Below are 22,549 nucleotides of genomic sequence, written 5' to 3' on the forward strand. Positions count from 1 at the left end.
ACGCCTAAACACATTCCAGACTTACTCCCAAGTCCTACTTCTGATCTTTCCCTTTCCAAGTCTGAAATTTCACAGTATTCTCCATGTCAAATAATGGCAGCTCCCCTCTCCCAGTGGCTTGGTAAAAAGACCATGGCATCACCCATCACTCTTCTATTTCTTTCACATCCATGAGCACAGTGTCCTAAAATCCTAGTGGCCCTTTCTTCAAACTACGTTCTTGATCCAACTGCATCTGGCAGCTTGCCCTGCCACTATCATGACAAATAACACCACCTTTCACTCTGTTACAATGGCTTCCTAACAGGTTCTCTGATTTTATCCTTTCCACCATATATTAGTTTCTCAACACAGCAGCCAAGTAATCCTCTTAAATTCTACATGAGATGATGCCACTTCTCTTCCCAAAATCCTCTAGCTTCTTTCCATATTGCTCACAATAGAAGCTAGTGCCTATGTTAGGGACCACAGGACCCTCCAAGACCTTCTTCCTCCCACCTTGTCTCTGACCTGCTCTCTCCCGCCTGCCACTGTCCAACGTGCTCTAGCCACACTCACCACTGTACTATCCCCCCATTCTCACCCTGTATCTCAGGACTCAAGCCATGGACAGTTCCATGATCTGGACCACTCTCTTGATATTCTAGTAGGGTTTACTCTACCTCCATGAGGGGTGCAAAAAATGTTCATTTTGCCAAATACATAATTTTCCCAGGATATAGGACTTTAGGTGCTAAAACCAGGACAGCTCTGGGCAAGCCAAACAGCTGGCCAGTACAGCTCTTGGTCAAATGTCACTTTCTTAGTGAGAACATCTCTGAGCACTTATTACAGTTAGATGTTATGTATTTGGTTTTACTAATCTCCTTATGTATTTATGCTATCTATCTCCAACCAAAAATATAATTTCCATGCTGGTTAGGATTTTTCCTTATTTTTTTTTCACTTTGTAGCTCCAGCTTCAGGAACTAACATATACAAACTACAGTTTGTGGACCACATTTGGACCTGTTTTTGTAAACAAAGCTTTACTGGAACACAGCACTGCCTATTTGTTGAGGTAATGCCTATGGAAACTTTTCTGCACAATGACTGAATACAGTTCATACAGAGACAATATGGCTTGAAAAACATAAAATATTTACTATCTTACCCTTGATCGGTAGAGTTTACTGAACTGGTTGGTAAGTGTGTCTGAAAACATGTATGTCCTTGATAACTAAATGTTTCTTTAAAGAATGAGTGGACACAAATAGTAAGCAGACATATTCTATTGGAAATCAAAGGACGATTAAGGCAACTTTGGGGCATTGTTCTAATGCTACTAAATTCTCAGCAAATTAAAAGCAAATACTAACATCGAAACTGGGAATAATTGTGGTGAAACTCCTGGTGGCGTGGAAATTTGTTCAGCAAGTGTGCAAGGCATAAACAACATTTTGAAAACTCTGTCCTTAGGAAACAATTAAACAGAAGAAACAAAAGCAATGCTATATGTACAGAGACACTAATTATAGTATTATGTGCAGCCGTAAATGTTGGAAACACTCATTATGTTCAATTACAGGCAAAGAAATAACTATTAATTTGTATAATTTTGAGGATATGGAGAAGAAAATGCTATCAATTAAAACTGAAAGTTTATGGTATAATACTAATCTTACAAAGGAAAAACAAGAAAAGTAATCTGCTCTATGACTTTAGCCTTGAGAGTTCCCAGAGCTTGGGTTGGCCTCATCGGTTCCTACTTTCCCTCCATCCTGGATCTTCAGTGGTAACATTTACAATAATAATAGTAATTATTGGTATTGAGCACTTTGAGATATTATTTAATCCTTGCCAGTATTGTGAGATTAAAAGTATTAGTCTAATTTAAAGGAATCGAAACCAGAGGCTTTGCAAGAAAATAGCTTGCCCAAGATGTCCCAGCTAGTATATGGCAAAGCAGGATCTTGAGTGACAAAGTTCTTGCTGTTAGACACGTCTGTTACTACCTATCACAATGAAGGGCATTTCCTTGGAAATATATCTATATTGGTATTAGACAGTCAGCTCTACAACCCAATATGGTACCTCTGATAAAATCACAGAAAAATAACTGTAAATTAATCCACAAAATTAAAAATAATTGGCATACAGGCACCTTATGATTATGCTTTAAACTTGTCACAAGAGTGGATTTAATGAGATAATGTAAACATATTTTTTAAAAAGGTACTTAGCAGAAAGCCCGTGGCATTATGAAAGGCAAAACATGTAAGCCAGACTTACTAGAATCTAATGTTGACATATATTTTCAATACTTCTTTTTTCCCCCAATTTTGGTAAGGTTTACATTAGAGTTGTTTATTGCACAGTGTGCAAGAAAAGTGCTTAAAACAAAATTGTCTAAAGCCATTCAAACTTAATTTAGAGCCAGGTTCCTTCTGTGAAGATTGCCCCACTCAATCTTACTTTGTAATGCGTGGTCCTGACATGACAGATCATTTAAGATTCGTTTTATGTTATTTCTGTAACATAACTGATAAAAACACAGCTGTGTTTTAAATATCACAGAATTTATAGGCTCGCATAAAAAGCATGACTTCTCTCCCTTCTCCTCCCCTCCAGCTACATCTTCCCCAGCCTCTCTTTCTCCCTGGCATCACTAGCAGCGGAATGCCTGCAATTAAAAAACCTTGAGTGACATTTCGTGAAGCAGTGGCAAGTGACATATTGTCATTTCCAGTCACGTTATGTAAGGCTTATCAATTAAAGAAATTTTCAGCTTTAGACAGCTCTAAATGAAACACACGCATACATTATTTAGCCTGTTTTATTAAAGGCATTACTGAGATGGCTCCCGGTTCTTTATTTCATGGCATCCTTGCTTGCTAACTAGGATCCATCCTTCCAAAAAAAGAAAAAAAGCAACTGTCCTGAAATGGATAAAATCAGTCAACTCTTAAACAACAACAACAACAACAACAACAAAAACAACAAACCCAGCTGTCACATCCTATATTCTTTAAAACCATCACAAAATAGTGACAACGTGTTTTGACAAATTTAGGTGAATATTTATCTTAAATGCATGTGTTTAGACAGAAACAAGGTTAGAGCTTTATGGAAGCCTAGCTTTCAATAATGATTCATTTGCTATTACTTTTAATGGTTTACAGATCATGCTTTTCCACAAAACAGAAGCAAACAACCTCCCTTTAGCTTCCCCCAAGGAGGAGGCATTCAGAGGCATGTGTAAGAAGCACCACGTGAGAACTGCCTATGGCAGCCATTGTCTCTAGCCTTGGACCAGAGTCTCTGCATGTCAGGGAATTCGATTCCTTATCTGCAAACTATAAATATTCACCTCACAATTTTTGGACAGCATTACATAGTATATGTAAAGTTTATATTATGACACCTGCCCCAGAGGATTTTAATCTAAATAAAATGTTTAGCCATGCTATCTCAACTTCCTCATTGCTTTCTTTCTTGAGTATCTCATAGTTACCTAAAAAGATTCCATTGGCTAGAAATAGAAAATAAAGTAAGAATAATTATTGGCCAACCACCTCTCAAATGTTTTGTATCTTGCCTCAACTGCCTCCCAAGGTGGTTCTTCTTGGGGCCAGAGAACTTTCTCTGTGCACCAATATTGTGCCACTACTCGGGGCACCTGCCAAGTCTTGCCTTTGTGCCCAAGGATGGGGGATTGTTGGGAGGGCAGATGAGGGGTGGGGTTCCATGAAGGATCTAAAGCTGCAGGGAAGAAAGAAGAAAGAGGTATGGACCAACTTAATCCAAAGAAATTCTTCCCCTGGAGTAGGAAGCCCACTTGAGAAAACAGACCACTGTCTGCTTTGTTTTCTCTAAGGTTGACTTACTCTGTAAAGAAATAGCTTCAGCAAATCATATTTAGCCTTTGAAATAAAACAGGAGAAAGACCTTACAGCCAAACAGCCCTCTATGGGCTTAAAGCTCTCTTGAACTAAGCTTACACATCAATTTTTTTTCATTTGCTACGCACAGTAGTCACTCCGGCAAGCAGTTTTAGTCAGTGTTTGGCTTAAATCATTTGTACACCCACAGAAAATACCGAGACCAGCAGCCACCTTTCCCTTCTGGCATCTGACTGCCTTTATTTATCTCTGTTCTGGGCACATGACCTCTGAATGGCCTACAGGGTCTGTGAGACACCTTTCTGTCCTGCACGTAGGAGGAGGAATAAGAGGAGAGCACTGAATGTGCCCCCTGTCGTCTCTACAGGGGGGAAATCAACTGACCTGTTAACAGTCCTGATAGCCCATCTCCAGACAAGCCATGTTCTCCCTGGCCCTTCCATTTTTCAGGGCTCAGGCACACAGTTCTCAAGAAGAAATGCTTGTTCAATTTAAATTCAAATATTTGTTTCCAGATGATAACTGAGATTATTTTAAAGACGTTTATTTCTCTTGTAAACTGGAAGGGAATGGGCACGGCATCATAGGGGCAAATGGCATAAAATGCCTGGGTTCAGATTCTGCCTCTCCCAGTTAACCGCCGTGTGACCTCAGAAAAGTCACGTCTTGCCTTGGTGACTGAGACTGTAAAAAACAAGACCAGTGGTAACATAGAACTTGAACAGTGATCTTGAATATTAAATACAAGAATATATATAAGGCACATAAACAGGTCTTGTCATCTGGTAATTGATAGTGGTTTCACCACTATCATATCTTTTTCTTAAGCTTTGCAATTTTAGTGACCAAACTATCTATCATTGGATAACAAATGCTACTCTATTTGCTCCTTATTCAGATACTTTGAATTTGATTGATCATTCCCTTCAGAAAAAAGAATCTAGAAAGGATCTACACCTGGACTATTGTTAAATCTATATATTCTACACTGTCATGCCAGGCATATGCATTTGTGTATCAACGGGCATGGTGTATGTGTAACATTGGTCTTGTCATTGCATTCTGACAGTGACAAGTAAAATATAATGACCTGTTTCTACATCGACTAAGCCTTCAGCAGCTACTTAATTTCCTCTTCATCTGAGTCTCTGTTCATTCATTTTCTCTCATTAAATCAGCCTGAGAGATTAAAAAAATATATTCCAAAGAATATCAACGATGCATTAAAAACCCTTTAAGCACTGAGATCCTGGAGTTCACATGAATTTACTTTAGATTGTTTGCCATGGGCTTCATTCACTTTGTTCCAAAATCTGAAGTTATTTTCAAGACGGGAAGCGGGGTGGGGGGGGTGCGGAAATAGGATCGGTAATTATAATAATTAGAATTTACAGAATTTCACTATGCCAGGTCTTTGCTAAGCTTTTTTTTTTTTAATTTTTTTTAACGTTTACTTATTATTGAGAGACAGAGAGACACAGAGCGTGAGCAGGGGAGGGGTAGACAGAGGGGGGGGGGACACAGAATCCAAAGCAGGCGTCAGGCTCCGAGCTGTCAACACAGAGCCCGACGTGGAGCTTGAACCCACAAACCGCGAGATCATGACCTGAGCCGAAGTTGGTTGTTCAACCAACTGAGCCCCCCAGGCACCCCTTTGCTAAGCTTTTCACCTGGATTCTCTCACTTAATCTTTACAACAGGCATGTGAAATAGGTATATTACACAGAGAAGGAGATTCAGAGCAGAGAGATAAAGAAAGTTTGGCCGAAGTCACAGCACACAAATGGTGAGTGGATTTGCACCCAGGAAGCAAACACTGCAGAGCCTATAAACATTTATGTGCTAAACACTTTGTAAGGTGCTTAGCATATGTCATTGCATTTAACCCTCATACTAATACATTTTTTCAAAATAATTGGCATTTCCTATATATACTTCTGTGTAGAGATTGGGTAAGTGGCCTCTGGAGCTAAGCTGCTGGGTTCAACCTCACCTACAGTGCTCTGTCTTTGTGAACATCTCACTGTAGTACATATAATAGCTCACAGGTGGAGAAGAACTCTAAGAAAGGCATGTAATATGCTTCCAGCAACATAGATCATGGGTGCTAGGCCCCGGAATTAAATCTAGTTCTTGCCCTCCCTAGAATGTGTCTTTTTTTTCTTGCATACTTTTTGAGTTGTACATGCACCAAAGAGCTTCCAATTCTTTGCTTACCCGACTAGTCACCTTGCCCATTCTTCAAAGTTCCCCATACCCTTCAATCCTCAGACCCCAGTGTCATTCGTTCCAAAAGTAAGTCAGTGTCTGAAATGAGATTCCTTTTGAGAAATCTTTTTGGATTAATCAAGAGCCAGCTCACTCTTATCTCTTGCCTAAACTAATTTTAAAAATAGACTCCACTTTCCGATACCATTCAGCTCAAATCTGTTTCAGCAAAATGGCTGAGAAGTTGAAGGAAGAATTCCAATCAGTCTATGACAGAGTATACTCAGACCCATTTTCTTATGAGTCCTTATCATAAACCTACATCTATATATTGAATCGACATCATAAGTGAAAATGAAACCCACTTAGTGCCAGAACTCCACATGCATTAACAATTGGTGTGGAAGGGACAAAGAATACTAAAATTCCTCTGCCTGTGAAATCTAAGCCATTTGAAATAGTAGCCCCTAGCCTAAGAGGTGAATGAGAACTTGGAACGTGGCTGTTTCACACCAAGGTATGTTGTACCCGTAAAGTGCACACCAGGTTCTGAAGAATTGTATGGAAAAATGCAAACTACTTCATTCATATTTTATATTGATTATGTGTTCAAATGGTCATCTTTGGACTAAGTTGGGTTAAGAAAATGTATTATTAATTTTACCTGTTTCTTTTTACTTTATCAGTGTAGTTATTAGGAACTTTTAATTACATGGTGGGCTCAGGCTTCTGGGTTGCATCATATATCTAGTGGAAAACACTGTTCTAAATCCTGAGAAATTGGCTATTATTAGGCAGGTGGCAGCTGAATGACCCCTTAAGCCCTGCCTGGGGGGTGATTATCATGGCCCCTGCCAGCTCCCTCACACATGGTGAGGATGCCTGGGGCTACAACCAAGCTCACCTCAAACAGGTGCATCTGTGGCATTTCCCCACACCATGTGCATTATTCTTCTCCCTGAGAAGATGATGAATTATGAAAATAGTATCTTCCTTCAAAAGATGTTTCACTTGTGTTTCCTTTCTTAGAAACCTCTCCATTTTCCCTATTGACATATGCCTGGAAAAATTATTTTTTTTTTAGCTCGAGACAAACTTTTCAGTCACAAACTTCAAAAGCCACTCACCTACTTGTGTGTGTGTATGTGTGTGTGTGTGTGTGTGTGTGTGTTTGCATGTGCATATGTGTGGACAGAGAGAAAAAAAAATATATTTCAGCATAAGCCAATAATATGCTTAAAATAATGAAACAATGCTTTAACGATTCTGGGAAGAGATGTTTTCCACATACAATTTTATACTCAGCTATAATATCCATCCATGTGGATGCATAAAAGGACATTTGTGGGCACACTGAAGCTTAAGGGATTTTCCTCAGAAGAAACAGTTTTAGAAAGCTTATTTGGGGTGAAACAAGGAGAAAGGAAGACCCTGGATTAGGAAAGAGTGGGGTAGTGAAGAACAGCCCTAGGAGCCAGTGTAGAGCCCTCTTGAGGGACAGTACAGGGAGAGGGGAGAATGGGGTTGGGGAAATGAAGGCAACGGAGCTACTGACAGAGCGATGGAAGTCCAGGATTCTGGGGACAGTAGCAACTAGACACTTCAGGAACAGTTGTATGTGGAACAAGAAGCAGTTGAGTTTAAGAGAAAGTCCGTGACCTTCAGAATGAAGAACAAAGTTTGTTCCTAGTAACAACCAGAAGAAGCGTAAAGTAGAAGACATGTGGATTATAGTGACACAACTTAAGTTTTATTAATCCGCAAGGGAAAGAAAAGATAATTAAAAATTTTAGGACCAATGGAAGGCAGTCATCACATGAAGGAGCCAGCCATTTACTGAATCTGTTTTTTCCTTCTTCCCAACTTTATAGCTGATCCGATTCCTAGCTTCCCTTCCAATTAAGTATGAACAGAATGGCTGTGTCTAATCAACTCAAGGCACATGCAGGGACCTGCTCACACAGACTCCAGCACTGTCCTCCCTCTGCCAAATGGATGGAGACAAGGCTGGAAACCGAAAGTCAGATACAGAAGTCTGCAAATTACCACCAGTATCAGAACCAACCGCCAGTCAGAAACAATCATTTGGGGTTTAACATGAGCACACAATATTTGTGTTTAAGCCTGCTGATATGACATTAACTAAACAAGCTATACGAGATAGCCTTGGTCCAAATGTGAAACAGAAGTAATTATGGCATTATTATGAATAATTGAGGCTGAGAAAGAACTCATCTGAACTCTGAGTGGCACAGGGAGTGAGATATTGGATTTCAGAGGAGGCAGTCTAATTACAGACATAATACTTATGTGGAGAAAAATATTTACACAGTTATAATAATATGAATGTTGTTTATTGCTTTTCAGCCTTTAGACAAATTAAGAAGGACTTAATTAAGATTATAACATAAAATATAAATGTTAACAACTTTGATATTGCAAAAGTTCTATTACAGCCCAGAGAATACAGAAGGAGGAAATGATTAGAAGATACACCAGAAAGAGGGAGGCCAGCCTAATTATTCTCTGTCAATGCTGTGTCTCCCATAACCCCCATAAAGCCTCACGTGGTCTTTGACTTCTGGGTCTGACCCTGTTTCTATCATTTTTTGCACCTCAGAAACCAACTCTGGGAACAGATTGCAGTGACCACGAAGGGACCCTAAGACAGAGAGGACTTGGTGGGACTGAGGATGCTGGATCTGAGCCTCTACCAGCTCGCAAACGGGGGTGGACAGCCAGCCCAAAGCCAGAACCAGGATGCTCTTGAGATGCGGGCTTACACCTGAGCCAAAAAAAGCCAGGCTCCAAAGAGCGCCAATGAGCTGCCCCAGTTGCCTGCTACCGTCAACCAATCAGGACGAGGCCCTTCCAGCCATTCAGGATGAAGCACCTCCTCCCCCTTCCCTCTTTAACCTGTTGGGTGGGAGCTGGAACTCTCCCTACATAAGCTCCTCCCCTGCAGTATTTGGAGGGGCCAGCCAAGCTGCTGTGTGTTAGCTCTCTCTCTTTAGCTCAAGCTGTAGTCCCAGTAAAGCCTTGCCTGTGCCTTTGGGAGGGAGGGGGAAAAAAAGGTATACTGTGTATTATTTATGTATTTATTTTTTGATTTCTAATGTTTATTTTAGAAAGAGAGAGAGTGCAGAGTGCGAGCGAGGGAGGGGTAGAGAGAGAGGGACACACAGAATCTGAAGCAGGCTGCAGGCTCTGAACTGTTAGCACAGAGCCCAACGTGGGGCTCGAACCCATGAACGGTAAGATCATGACCTGAGCTGAAGTCGGACGCTCAACCGACTGAACCACCCAGTGCCCCTGTATTATTTAATTTTTTAAAGATAATATACATAAATCTAAAATTGGGATAAACAAGACACAGTAGATGGAAGTAATAGGAGCATGTTCATACGCAAAGCAACATGTGAGTTAAAAATAATAAAATTTAAACAATAGAACTGATTAAGAACCGTATAAGAAGCTATAATGATAACAAAAAACAGTTAAATGGTATCAGAATATCTGTGGCTCAAAAGTATGGTAGTTTCGATGGGCTGTTTGTTTTCACAGCGATCCCTTTACTATTGCTTTTTTATTTAAAAAAAACATTTTTTTTTTCAACGTTTATTTATTTTTGGGACAGAGAGAGACAGAGCATGAACGGGGGAGGGGCAGAGAGAGAGGGAGACACAGAGTCGGAAACAGGCTCCAGGCTCCGAGCCATCAGCCCAGAGCCCGACGCGGGGCTCGAACTCACGGACCGCGAGATCGGGACCTGGCTGAAGTCGGACGCTTAACCGACTGCGCCACCCAGGCGCCCCCATACTATTGCTTTTTTAAAAAAAATTATGTGCACAGGCCACTTATATTAAATTTTAGTAAAAGCAGGATGATATATCAACTGTCTTGTTCTCATGTCTAAGTCATAAATTTACAACCTGTGTCAGCACCATTTAAAACGTCCTTACCTTTATTACAAGAAAAATATTGCTTTCCCTGCCTGCATTCAAGGTGATTAGAGATACAAACAGGTTCATGAATTTATGGACTTCGGCATCTTTACAAATTGAAACTGTATAACTATGACTTTTTGGAGAGTTTTTTCAAGTTTATTTTATTTACTTTTTGAGAGAAAGAGAGAAGGAGAGGGAGAAAGAGAGAGAGAGAATATATCCCCAGCAGGTGCCATGCTGTTGGTGCAGAGCCCAATGGAGGGCTTGAAGTCACAAATGGTGAAATCATAACCTGAACTGAAATCACGAGTCGGCTGCTTAATTGACTGAGCCACTGAGGTGACCCTACAACTATGATCTTTAAATGCTTTTCTGTAGCAGTTCACAGGAGTTGTGCACAAAATAGAGGCTAACCTATGAAGTGCAGACTATAAAACAAACAAACAAACAAACAAACAAACAAACAACGTTATTTAGGACAGCTTGTGATTGGGAATGTCCAGAGCTATGACTTCTAGGGATCTCTGCTCTGCAATGTTAAGAAGTATTTTGTGAAGCGCTTTGCAAATACAAAGTGTTCTGTCATTGGAAGCATTAGGGCGCATCAGAGCTGATGTTTGGGGAAGCAAGACAATGCATCTCTGGCTGGAGTGGACTAGTGTTTGCTTGGAGCTGGCTTATTTCAAATAGCATATGCCTGATGCAACTGTCCTATAGTTTATGCTTTGCACAAACTATCCTAATCTCTTCCAGGCCCAGCCAGAGCTCATGTCCCCAAATGTCCCTTATGTCTACATATTCCCTTTGTGGTTGGATTCCTAGATTTAGGCAGCTGGTGTAAGTTCACACTGATACTTAAAAAATGAAGTCCAGAGTCAGAGAGTTGCAGGGTCTAAAGAGAGGTGGGAAAGGAGTGACTTACCCACCTCATTCTGGACTCACATGACATAAGGATCACTTCTACCTGAGGGTTCTTCGGATCAGATCATTGTTTCTTAAGAAGGAGCATTTTCTGAATGCAGCTCCTTACCTCCTTCCTTTCTACCTTCTTGTATGATCATGCCATAAATCTGGAGACAACTGCTGGTCGTTCAGTTTGCATTCAAGAAGAATCCCTCCTCTTTTGGATTTCATACTCTGTGGCCCTCCAGGGTCCTGGGGACCTAAGTAATTTGTCATATAACCTGGCCCCTCATGTTATAGTCTATTTTATTTAATAAAACAGTAGGGGAAGCCGAAATCAAATTGAGAAGGCACTCCAATCCTGAGCTGAGAGCATCTGTTATTGGATCTCTGAGTTCCCTTTTATATTTCTCCTCTAAATGCCCACCGTAGCTGAACACACAGGAACAGCAAATCTTTGCAAAGATTCCAGGAGCAACAGGCAATAATGAAATAGAATTAAAGAAGATCTAGACATTAAGTTGAAAACTCTAGGATAAATGAAGAAGACTGATCTATGATAGCTCCAGAAGAACAATATCTGAAGTCTCATCCTGAGGAGAAGTCAGTTTGATGCTGGGCTCCCATTCAGAGGAAGAGCTGGCTGGCCTCCCATTTTATGATGTATTGATTTTATTAAATAGATGATTCTATCATTTTTACTTAAAAAGTATCACGTGACTCTAGAAATGATACACACCTTTAAGTGCCATTGTTCAGGTTAAAGGCTGCCACTTGGAGTTCTATATACATTTTTCAACACCAGCGAAAAGTCATTGTAATGGGATCACAGTGGTGTTACCGTTAGCATCGCTATCAATCCTCCAGCAATTCCCAGAACTAAATAACTAGAATGTTGGGGAAGCAGAAAATATACTCATTTAATTTTTATAAATTATCTAAACCCACTTTCCTGAAATTCATTTATGTCTCTCCTAGATATGCTACATCTACACATTTATAAAAATTAGATCATTGATTTCTTTTTCCTTATGATTCAGTTATCCAATTCAATGACAAACTGTGATGCAGCCTTCAAACTTGTTTCATAAAATAATTATATCTAATTTAATGCCCTTTGAAATGCTACTAGCCCGAGCACTGGGAAAAGCAAAATGTAAGCAAAATGCAATAATCTGTAATAGAGGAGAAAAAATATTTATCCTGATAAAAGCATCTTAATATTGGTGGAATTTAATAAATTGGCGACAGAATAAGAATGGTTATGAGCTTACAGTTATATTAAATTTGACTTTAAAAAGGCTTATAATTGTGGAATTAGTAAGGACCCTTCAGTTAAGAAGAAAACTCCTTGGGGGAGTGTGGGCAAGAAACAAGCTGTCACGGCAACTGCTAATATTTATTTTTGCATTTCCAAACAAATATTAATTATTTGCTTCTCAACATGTTTCTATACCTCTATTAAGTTCTTGAATGGGAGAAACAGTTAGAGTGGTGAGGGGAAATAGCTGTAGACTATGCTAAATTTTAAGGTAGAGAGGAATCAAGGATATAGTTATGACGTTTGTATGACTAGAGGCTAGAGGAGTTCAAGAAAAAATGTTAAGACATTATGTTCGGATATAAACTAGCAACAAAATAAATGCTACAGACAAAAGGACTTTTTTAAAAAGCAATCTCAAAAGAGGCTGCATTGTAAGGAATGACAGAAATTTGGACGTGAGTGTGAACTCGAAAACTTTGTAGATTTATGGCCATAGGGGAGATAAACATAGCAGGACAAAAGAGTAAAATTGTGGAATTAAGCATGGAGTGGTATGTCGGGAAGGAATTCTTTGGGAAAACCACCCTGGTTTTTAGGGTTTCCCAATTTCTGTGGCACAAACTGCTCCCCCCACCCCCCAGCCATGGTATGAGGAATGCAGAGCAAAAGAGATGATACAGTCAGTGGCTTTGAGAAAAGCCAGCACCAGTCAGCCCTGACACAACATCACGTGTGGGGAGAAACGCTTTAAGTCTGTGTCTGAGAACACGGACAGATGGCATTTACAGTCCAGTTAAGCCGGGGTTATCATGAGGCACGTTGGCAGCCATCTTGAAGAGTTGGCTCTCCATTCCTCTGGAATCACTGACGGGGTCTGGCTGAGAGAGAAAGGGGTGAGGAAGATGTGTTTCTTGGAAAGAAGGAGTAGTGAGTGGAACGTCTGATGGAGGCTGAGATTCTGTGCATGGAGCTCATTTAGCCAACTTGAAGTGGGTCTGAGTGAAAAGAAAACAAGAAAGCTAACTGGAACAGTGTAGCAGGACAGGGAACAGAGGTTAGCAAAAGACAGTGAGAAAGGAAAAAGCTGGCATACGGGGAATAACAGAACAAAGCTGGAGTAGCTCCAGTGTTTCTCCAGAGTGGATGGGAACAATGGTGGGGACAAGGAAGAAAGCGTATATTCAGGAGATCCAAGTGGTATCCTTAAATGGGATCCATTAGTTGAGGAGAACTGGTGAAAAAACAAGGGAAATGGGACAAAGGTCTGGATTTTGAGTATGTCGCTCTTTTGACAAGATGGAAAATAACAGCCCTAAGAAGAAAGAGGGAGTAAGAGAGACAACAGACTTCAGAAACACACATTGAAATAAGCATGTCCAGAGGAAAAACAGACACTTGGAACAGATAACTTTCCTGGTGGGATTTTCTCTAGGGAAGAGGAAGAATTTGAACATGCTAAACCTGAACACCATCAACTACAAGCTAGAACACCTTGAGCAAGTCACATTCCTTAACCTCGGACGCCTCAGCCGCAAAATGAGTCTTTAATAAAATACCTATTTGAGACGATGAAACGTGGAAAGTCATGCCTGGTCCATCATAAGCCATCGGTAGGTACTAGCTCCCAGCAGGAGTGAGGTAACTGTGGCAGCAATATGCCATCATCCCGTAATTGGCATCAGGGAGATCTTAGGAGACCACAATATTTAACAGAAACAAATTTTTTTAAAGAGTGGCGCCTGTCTGGCTCAATCGGTTGAGCTTCTGACTTTGGCTCAGGTCACGATCTCACGCTCTGTGAGTTCGAGCCCCGTGTTGGGCTCTGTGCTGACAGCTCAGAGCCTGAAGCCTGCTTCGGATTCTGTGTCTCCCTCTCTCTGTGACCCTCCCCCGTTCATGCTCTGTCTCGCTCTGTCTGAAAAATAAATAAACATTAACATTTTTTTTAATTTTTAAAGAAAGCGTTCATTAAATAGCAGAGGCGAAACTATAAGCATTCCGATGATAACTGAATGCTGCCCTACGCGACTTGTAGCCGATGCTGTGAATTTGGACTCATGCCGGAGAGCACGGATTAGAAGCCAGACTTGGGTGAATCTTCAGACGTCACATGCAAACTGTCCCTGGAACCTTTTGAAAACAAAAATTCTGTTTCTTCATCTGTTAAATGAGCGTCTGCGCTTACCGTTCCCATGGCTGTTTTGAGCATTAAATGGTATGATCCAAGTACAGCGCTCAGCACGTTTTCTGGCCTCACATCAAGGCCGTAATAAATGTTGGCCACGCTTCTATTTTTGAAACCCTGTGATGAGTTTTTCTCGGGAAAGTCAGAACTTGAGAGTGACAGTAGGCTCTTTCCTAAAGTTAATGGATCAGTAAAGTAGTGTTATGGAAAAGGTTAAAAATTGCAGGGCGTCAGGAAAGTAATTCTAACCTTGCCCCCAAATCATGCTGCTGAACATTTGGATAGAATGTGTTCCTTCATGATCAACTTATTTGAAAGGTCTAAGAGTGTTCAAAAAGTCTTTAAAAGGTATAATTTAATTATCAAGCGGTGCCTGTCATTTTTAATGAGAACAAAATGTAAAAAAGGAGCCGTCCAATCAAGAAGGACATCAATGTGCACGGTAAATCTTAGCATGCTATGACAGCAAGTGATAACATTATGCAGAAAGCCATAGAATGTGAGAAACAGAACGAAGAAAAATTCGGATGTTTAAGGAACACATGTAAATTTCTTTTTAAAAAAAAATTTTTTTTTCAATGTTTATTTATTTTTGGGACAGAGAGAGACAGAGCATGAATGGGGGAGGGGCAGAGAGAGAGGGAGACACAGAATCGGAAACAGGCTCCAGGCTCTGAGCCATCAGCCCAGAGCCCGACGCGGGGCTCGAACTCCCGGACCGCGAGATCGTGACCTGAGCTGAAGTCGGACGCTTAACCGACTGCCACCCAGGCGCCCCAAGGAACACATGTAAATTTCTTATCAGCTTTACAGAGCCCAGTGATGGCTTCCTGGGTTACATGTAACATTGACTTCTAGGAACAGAATAAGCTGGCATGGTAAGACCCAGCAGGACGCGAATTCTTTTTTGTCTACTGGACACTTATTCCATCGGTACCAAAGCCTTAGTCTGGGTTCACGACACATGTGGTCATATGGTACGTACCCCTGCAAAATGGAGCTGGAAAGTCCCAGGAAGCACCATTCCCAGGGCTGACGATGCAGGTCAGAATCGCATGGCCTTCCAAGATATAGCCAGAGAGACAGCTGTACCGGATTTTGTCTCCTATGTTGAATCTTGTGCCGTGGAGAACTCCTTTCAGTATCTCCCCGGGATTTCCACATGTATGGCTGGGTAAAACTATTAAAAGAGAAATAGGAGAAAGGCAGAAAAGTGAGAGATTTTTCTGGTGAGATCAACTTATTGCCCAAAGCCTGCACTGCATTTGAACTATTCAGATTAGCAAAGCTAATGCAAAACCATCTTCACCTTCCCTGAAAAAATAGAGAAAATGTATTCTTTTTTTTAATAACGTCTGCCATTTAACCCTTTATAAGAGTATTTTAAAGGTATAAATAAATGCAGTTTGAGAAGACGCAGAAATACAGTTCTGCGTACAGTGTTGTAGACGATGTCTACATTATTTTTCTAATTATGAGATTCTCCAGTCTCACGGAGTTGGCAGATAGATAACACGGTAGGATATGGACAGCTATCCGAAATACAGCATGGATGAATATTCATGCCATATTTATCTTCACTCCTTTAGGACCAGCACAACCAAATACACATCACTAATTGACGTTAGTTGACATTTTATGGATAAGTCACTGAATTAAAGAATAAATGGAAGATTTCATTCGTGAATCTGGTAGGCTAAAAAATGCACCACTTGTATATTCCAACTTATCTGTTAGGTTCATGCATTTATAGTGTCTGATTCACAACGAAGTTTTAGCCATCAGTGTTGACAAATCAAGTATTATATTCATTTGCTTGTCAGTAAGAAAGCCTCGATTCCGTTCTTTCTTGACCTGCTCGCTTTTTATGTGGATAGGATACTCTGCCTGAGAATTCAACTGCCTTGAAACCTCATCGATAGGAGACCATTCCATACTCTGAACATAATTTCCAACCTAGGTGATTCACTATTAGGTTACATGGGTGAAGTTGATGACTGTTGGTTATGGTCTGGTTTAAATTTCGCATCTGATCAGTAAGTCAGAGCTATCATGATGTAGTGAAATAAACCAAGGAGACTATCACTTAAAAAAGAAATGAGTTCCAAAAAACATTTCCAATAAACAAATTTGATTATTTTATGTGTCTATCCTTCTTTTTTTAACACAGACATTGGAAGTGTATTTTGGTATATATGTATAAATATTGCAATATACTCTGTTTTCTTTGGTTGAAAAATGGAGAAATAAAACTTTCCCAGTGAATGGAGAGGAAATTTAAGTGATTTCCAAAATTATTTCTATTACAAAATTACTTAAATGTGTATAAAATAAGCTTAGAGAAACACTTGGAAAACAACCACTACCACTTGGATATTTAATATTGACATGTTTACGAAATCACTGCCTACATAGTCAAAGGGTTCTCAGTTCTAGTTTTTAAAAAATAGTTTGTGAAACCAGTCTACAGAAACCTCTTTAACACAAGAGAAAATAGTTCACTATGAGGCGCCTGGGTGGCGCAGTCGGTTAAGCATCCGACTTCAGCCAGGTCATGATCTCGCGGTCTGTGAGTTCGAGCCCCGCGTCAGGCTCTGGGCTGATGGCTCAGAGCCTGGAGCCTGTTTCCGATTCTGTGTCTCCCTCTCTCTCTGCCCCTCCCCTGTTCATGCTCTGTCTCTCTCTGTCCCAAAAATAAATAAACGCTGGAAAAAAAAAGAAAATAGTTCACTATGATCCACAATATTCTTTGTTGTCTTTTATAAAAAAGAAAGTCTGTATTTAATTCCACATTCACTATCGCTAAGTCAAGGGGTATTTTTAAAATGTTCTTTAAAAAGACTGTTTGGAATTTAACTGTCTCTGGCTTTTCTAAGGTAGAAATGATTTCAGTTCAAAACTCAGGATGCCTGCCCTCCGACAGAAGCTAGGGATCTGACAGCCAGAGACAGGCAAGGCAGGGCTGAATTTCTACCATCAATGGAGAGAGAGAGGTAGGGGTGGGGGAACTATGTACATATGAATGCTTTTGGTGTTTTCCTTCCTTGTCCAAGAATATTCAGAATTAACAAATCCTTCCTTGCCATTTTTTCAAGGGCCTTTATTATGTTCATTAAGTGCTAAGACTTATTAGAAGATGCATATTCACTTTAGATTGTGTCCAGAAAATGGTCTCCCCGAAGGCAAGAATTATCAGTGTAAATCTGTCAAAAAATTTTAACATCAGCTTTTACACGTGGCTGCTTTCAGAACTGGAAAAGACAAATAAGCCATTCTGAAAGTTGAATGTGGCCTGTACAACTTTTCTATCCATTTGTCTATTAAAAACAGCAAGAAATCATTTTTAACGATTAGCTTTTGCGCAGATAACATAATTGACTTTTGTACAGAAAGACCACAGTAACCAAAGTACAATAGGAAAGAGATCACACGATGTGGCTGCTGCATGAACAAACATCATTCTGTATTATCTGTGTGATACCCATTTACTACATTTAAAGAAATGTGAAATGCCTTATGTAAAACTTGACTGTGCACTGATAATTGCTGGGAAGTGTATAATTGCATGGACTTTGAAATGCTTAAGAGAAACAAAAAGAAAAATCATTCCTGAAAATAAGGATCTCCACAAGCAGACTTCTGAAAAGAAAACATCCATGCCTTAAAACTTTTAACAGAGTCTAATGGAACAGTTGGAAACAGACAAATGATGAAATTCAGGAAGGAAATAATTTTGGCCATTCTAGATCATCAAGCTAAGAGAGCTATATTTAATAGGATACAATGCAGATGTTAAAAAGTATTGACTGCCAAAGGAAAAAAATCGCAGTAGGTGGACGATGTATCATGCCGAGAATGCACATCACATCTCAAATAGCACGGAAGATGTAAGGGATCTTCCTCAGGTGCGGGGGTCAGGCTTCCAGGGAGAGCAGTGACTATGGTGCCGTTCATGCCCATCAAAGCCCTGTGCAGAGATGGGCATCTCTGCCTCCCCTTCTGTCAACTGTTCCCAGGCACCTTAGACATCTCCTTTTTTGTTCCTGTCTACAGATTTGTCTTTATTTTAACATCTTGACAATTGCATTCAAATTCAGAAAACGTTCACCCAACACGTATTATTTGCACAGCCTTGTTTTCAACCAACACCAAAATGGAACGGAAAGAGAATGGGATTTAAGACTCTTCTTTTGCTCTCTTATTAGCTCTGTTAATCTACCAAAAACGTGCCTTCATCAGTATTTATTTCACGGGGCACAGTGTGAGGATTGAACGAGTCAATGCAGGTCTCAAAATACCCGCTCTGTGTGACTCTACCATTGGATTACATTGCAACCGACCACCTCCCGTTTAGACCTGGAATTGCCCTTACATCTGTGTCTATATGGTGTCTAGAATAATGTCCAGCTCTCAGCAGGAACTTGCTAAATCTATATTTGCTCAATCAAGTGCTAAATATGAATATGAATGTAGCGTACCTCATGTATTCTTCTAGATCTATGTACAACTAAGAGTCACAGTTTGTAGCCTGACAGAAACAGAAAAAAAGCAAATGAGTTTTCAAGAACCAACTGAATGAGGTGACATTTCAGAAACAATGAATCAGCAACAAATTGTCACTTTAAGCCACTTTTCTCCCGATTTAGCTAAAAATGTAAACAGGATGCAGAGGCTTAAAATGAATTAACATTTTACAAGGCAAAATAACTTAGCAAATGGGAAAAAGTGACTAAAAACTAACTTTTAAGGTTTAAAGTCACTGGTTGGTGGGACAAAATTATAAGTTTATGATTTGAGGAATTTGGGGAATAATTTATGATTTTAGGGAAAAATATTAAAGTTTTAATGTGAACAATTGTAACACGCAAATAGAAAAAGTTGAAGATGAATTCAAATATTAACTTCCAGTTTCAAAGAACACAGCAAAAATGCACATATTATAAAAACATTTTCAAGTTCATTAAGCCATTATCAAAAACCCTCAATTGTGAAAAAAAAAATGGATGAAAATAATTACAGCTCTATGCAAAGATTTAAGACAAAGACATGTAAAACTTGCCAAAGATCCAGGGGCTGGGAAAAACTAATGTAAAATAAACTCAACCCGAATGGCATTTCTGCCAATTTCATTTTAACTAATTTTTTACCCAGTTTCCCTGAAGATCATGAATGTCCCTTTGTGTCTCCCATGGTAATGAGTACACATTAAGTATTTAGTAAATACTTATTGAATTGACTTGAACTCTAATTTTAATTCCCTTAAATCCTCCCTTGAAGTCATCTGCACTCTTTCCCATGGATGCTTTAAGAAAGAAATTCTTATTTGGGTAATGGGAATTCAGCACCCAGTGCATACATTTGGTAATGGGAAAGCGTTTTCTTGAAAGGCGCTCAGGGCACAGTTCCTTCTTCCCATGGCAGACCTCATTCCACCAGATCTCATGAAGCCAAGTTTGTATACCCAGGGCTTGAAACATGGGTTGTCATTCTAATTACCCTCGTGGAAATTCCCTCCATAACGCTCTTGATTTGGCAAGTGCATATGGTCACAACTCAGTGACCTCATTAGGCTATCACATCAACCTTTAACCCAACTGTTTAAATGATGAAATGGATGTCTTATCAAATCCTCTTCAAGAAGAAAAGCGAAAACATGATGCCAAAATAAAGTACAGCATTAATATTCATTATGGATGGACAAAAGACTAGTGAACAGAAGTTTGAAATTCATCAGAAGAGAGGCAGCATTTTTTACAGCCTGTGCACAACCAATGAAATTTCACTGGGCGCGATCATTTGGAAACCAGGTCCCAGAGGGTAAATGTCAGGCTCTTTGTTTACACTTTGCCTTTCCTGGACTCTCACTGCAGCTCAAGGAAATAAAACTTCAAATACCCACCTGACACACAACACTTGAAATGTAAACTAATGATAAGAGATGCGCTTGTCTGCGGACTGTGTGCTCTGCAACGTCCCCCCTTCCCCCCACTCCCAACCACAAACTTTGGGAAGGGTTAGAAAAATACGGTTATATAATTTTCAGAAACCCTTTAAAAATCAGATTTCCAAGTCTTGAAACCTGACATCTATTCTTGGTACAGACTCTCAAAATCATGGGCAGTTTCTGAAACAAGAAGATGGAGAGACCGGAGTTACATGTCTTAAAGATCATGAGGATTTCCCGGTAGGCAGCAACGAATGCTTTCTGCTTCTAAAGTCACGGTCTTCATGGTGGAGGTGAGATACTGCATGAACACCATTACTTTGAAAAGTGACAGAAGCTATAACAGGAGAATTAAAAAAGGGTGTGAGAGTTAGGTATATTTAAAAGTGGTAAGGTTTGGCCAAATTAGAGTGGAAAGTTCATCTCTAAACAAGGAAAGTAGTCAAATATGTCTGTAGCAAGGAAAGTCTATCCCGCGGGTTATGGGAAAGGGATGGGCTATCAGACAGACTTGTGCTTCTCCTTCAGAAACAGACTGTTCAGTTTTGGACAAATTACCCAAATCTCAGTTTCCATGTCTTTTTTTAAATTTTTTTATTTTATTTTTATTTATTTTTAATTTTTTTCAACGTTTTTTATTTATTTTTGGGACAGAGAGAGAGAGAGAGAGCATGAATGGGGGAGGGGCAGAGAGAGAGAGAGACACAGAATCAGAAACAGGCTCCAGGCTCCGAGCCATCAGCCCAGAGCCTGACGCGGGGCTTGAACTCCCGGACCGCGAGATTGTGACCTGGCTGAAGTCGGACGCTTAACCGACTGCGCCACCCAGGCGCCCCTCAGTTTCCATGTCTTGACAGGGGGGCAGGAGGCATGAAAATCAAAGCGACTGATGGGTATGTGTGAAACATAAATGAAACAATGCAGATTGAACAGCTACCAGCACAATTGGGACAGAATGAATGATCGATAATACATTTACAATTCTTATTTTCCCAATTCTAAAGCACCGTGGAAACTTTTAGGGAAATAATGGAAGTTTTAAAATATACAGTGGTTCTAATATATACCAGCTTCAGAAACAATAAAGCTAGAAAAAAGTCTGTGTGTGGGGTGTCAATATCATCTCTAAAATGGGAACATGGTTATTAAAATGGAGAGCCAAGGAGAAAGACATCCAAGTTCTATTTGAAGTCATATTAATTCTACCTATTATTCATGTTTTATTATAGTAGTAATACTCATATAGCACACAGTATGAACTAGACACTGTTTTAAGAGGTAAACACACACACACAGACACACACACACATACAGTATGTATGAAATAAATACTATTATTATTCTGTTTTTATAGAGGAGGAAACTGTGGCAAAGAGAAGTTAAGTAATTTCTTCATGGCCACACAGCTGGTAAATACTGGTGGTAGGATTTGCACATGGTGGATCCAGAATTTCTACCCTTCAGACTACAATAAACTTTCTTATGAGCAGGTCAACATCAAAAGAAATAATGAAGATAAAATGTCTTTACATCCCTAGTGTTCTCAATGGAGCTATGTTTGATATAACAACATAGGTTATTATATCACTTAACTCTCTGCAATGGATCCTTTCATAGCCTTCTATTTTTAAGTCAAAGGCAGATGTTGTCTAAACTGCACTAATCTGGAGCCGGAACAGCCGGGCCTTTGCAATCCTAAGCAACACAGGCATTGATTCAGGTAGAAGTTACTTCAAAACGATGACACAAAAACCCCCAACAGATCAAGAGTTACCTATTGAGGAGGAAGCAGCAACCTTAGGAAGAACTTATAGATGGTGACTCAGCAAAAGAGAATGCATAAATATGAACATGACGGCCGATGATGCAACGTAATAAATTTAGTTCTGAGCATATTATGCTTTTTGTTTTAATCTTTTTCAAGTTTTTAAATGTTTACTTATTTTTTGAGGGAGAAAGAGAGACAGAGTGTGAACAGGGAAGGGGCAGAAAGAGGGAGAGACAGAATCCGAAGCAGGCTCCAGACTCCGAGCTGTCAGCACAGAGCCCGACGGGGGGCTTGAACTCACGAACCGTGAGATCATTACTTGAGCTGAAGTTGGATGCCCCAGCACTTTTTGTTTTAAATCTGTGCAGTGTGTCTATTTGCATACCCTAGAGTCCACAAGAAAAGGACTACAAATAGTGCTAAATTTCTTCTGACTGGAAGAACAGCAG

The 22,549-nt window shown here is 39.9% G+C and overlaps 1 protein-coding gene across 2 annotated transcripts in view; it reads right to left on the reverse strand.

Annotated features, from left to right (window-relative positions):
* CSMD1 (CUB and Sushi multiple domains 1) overlaps positions 1–22,549 on the reverse strand; it is a 2,022,422-nt gene that overhangs the window by 1,029,217 nt on the left and 970,656 nt on the right. For both annotated transcript variants that reach the window (XM_043557450.1, XM_043557440.1), the window contains exon 4: positions 15,374–15,568. In XM_043557450.1, coding sequence (XP_043413385.1) covers positions 15,374–15,568 — 195 coding nt within the window. The remainder of the gene's footprint in view (positions 1–15,373; positions 15,569–22,549) is intronic.

This window comes from Prionailurus bengalensis, chromosome B1, assembly GCF_016509475.1.
Source record: "Prionailurus bengalensis isolate Pbe53 chromosome B1, Fcat_Pben_1.1_paternal_pri, whole genome shotgun sequence".
NCBI classification, from domain to species: Eukaryota; Metazoa; Chordata; class Mammalia; order Carnivora; family Felidae; genus Prionailurus; species Prionailurus bengalensis.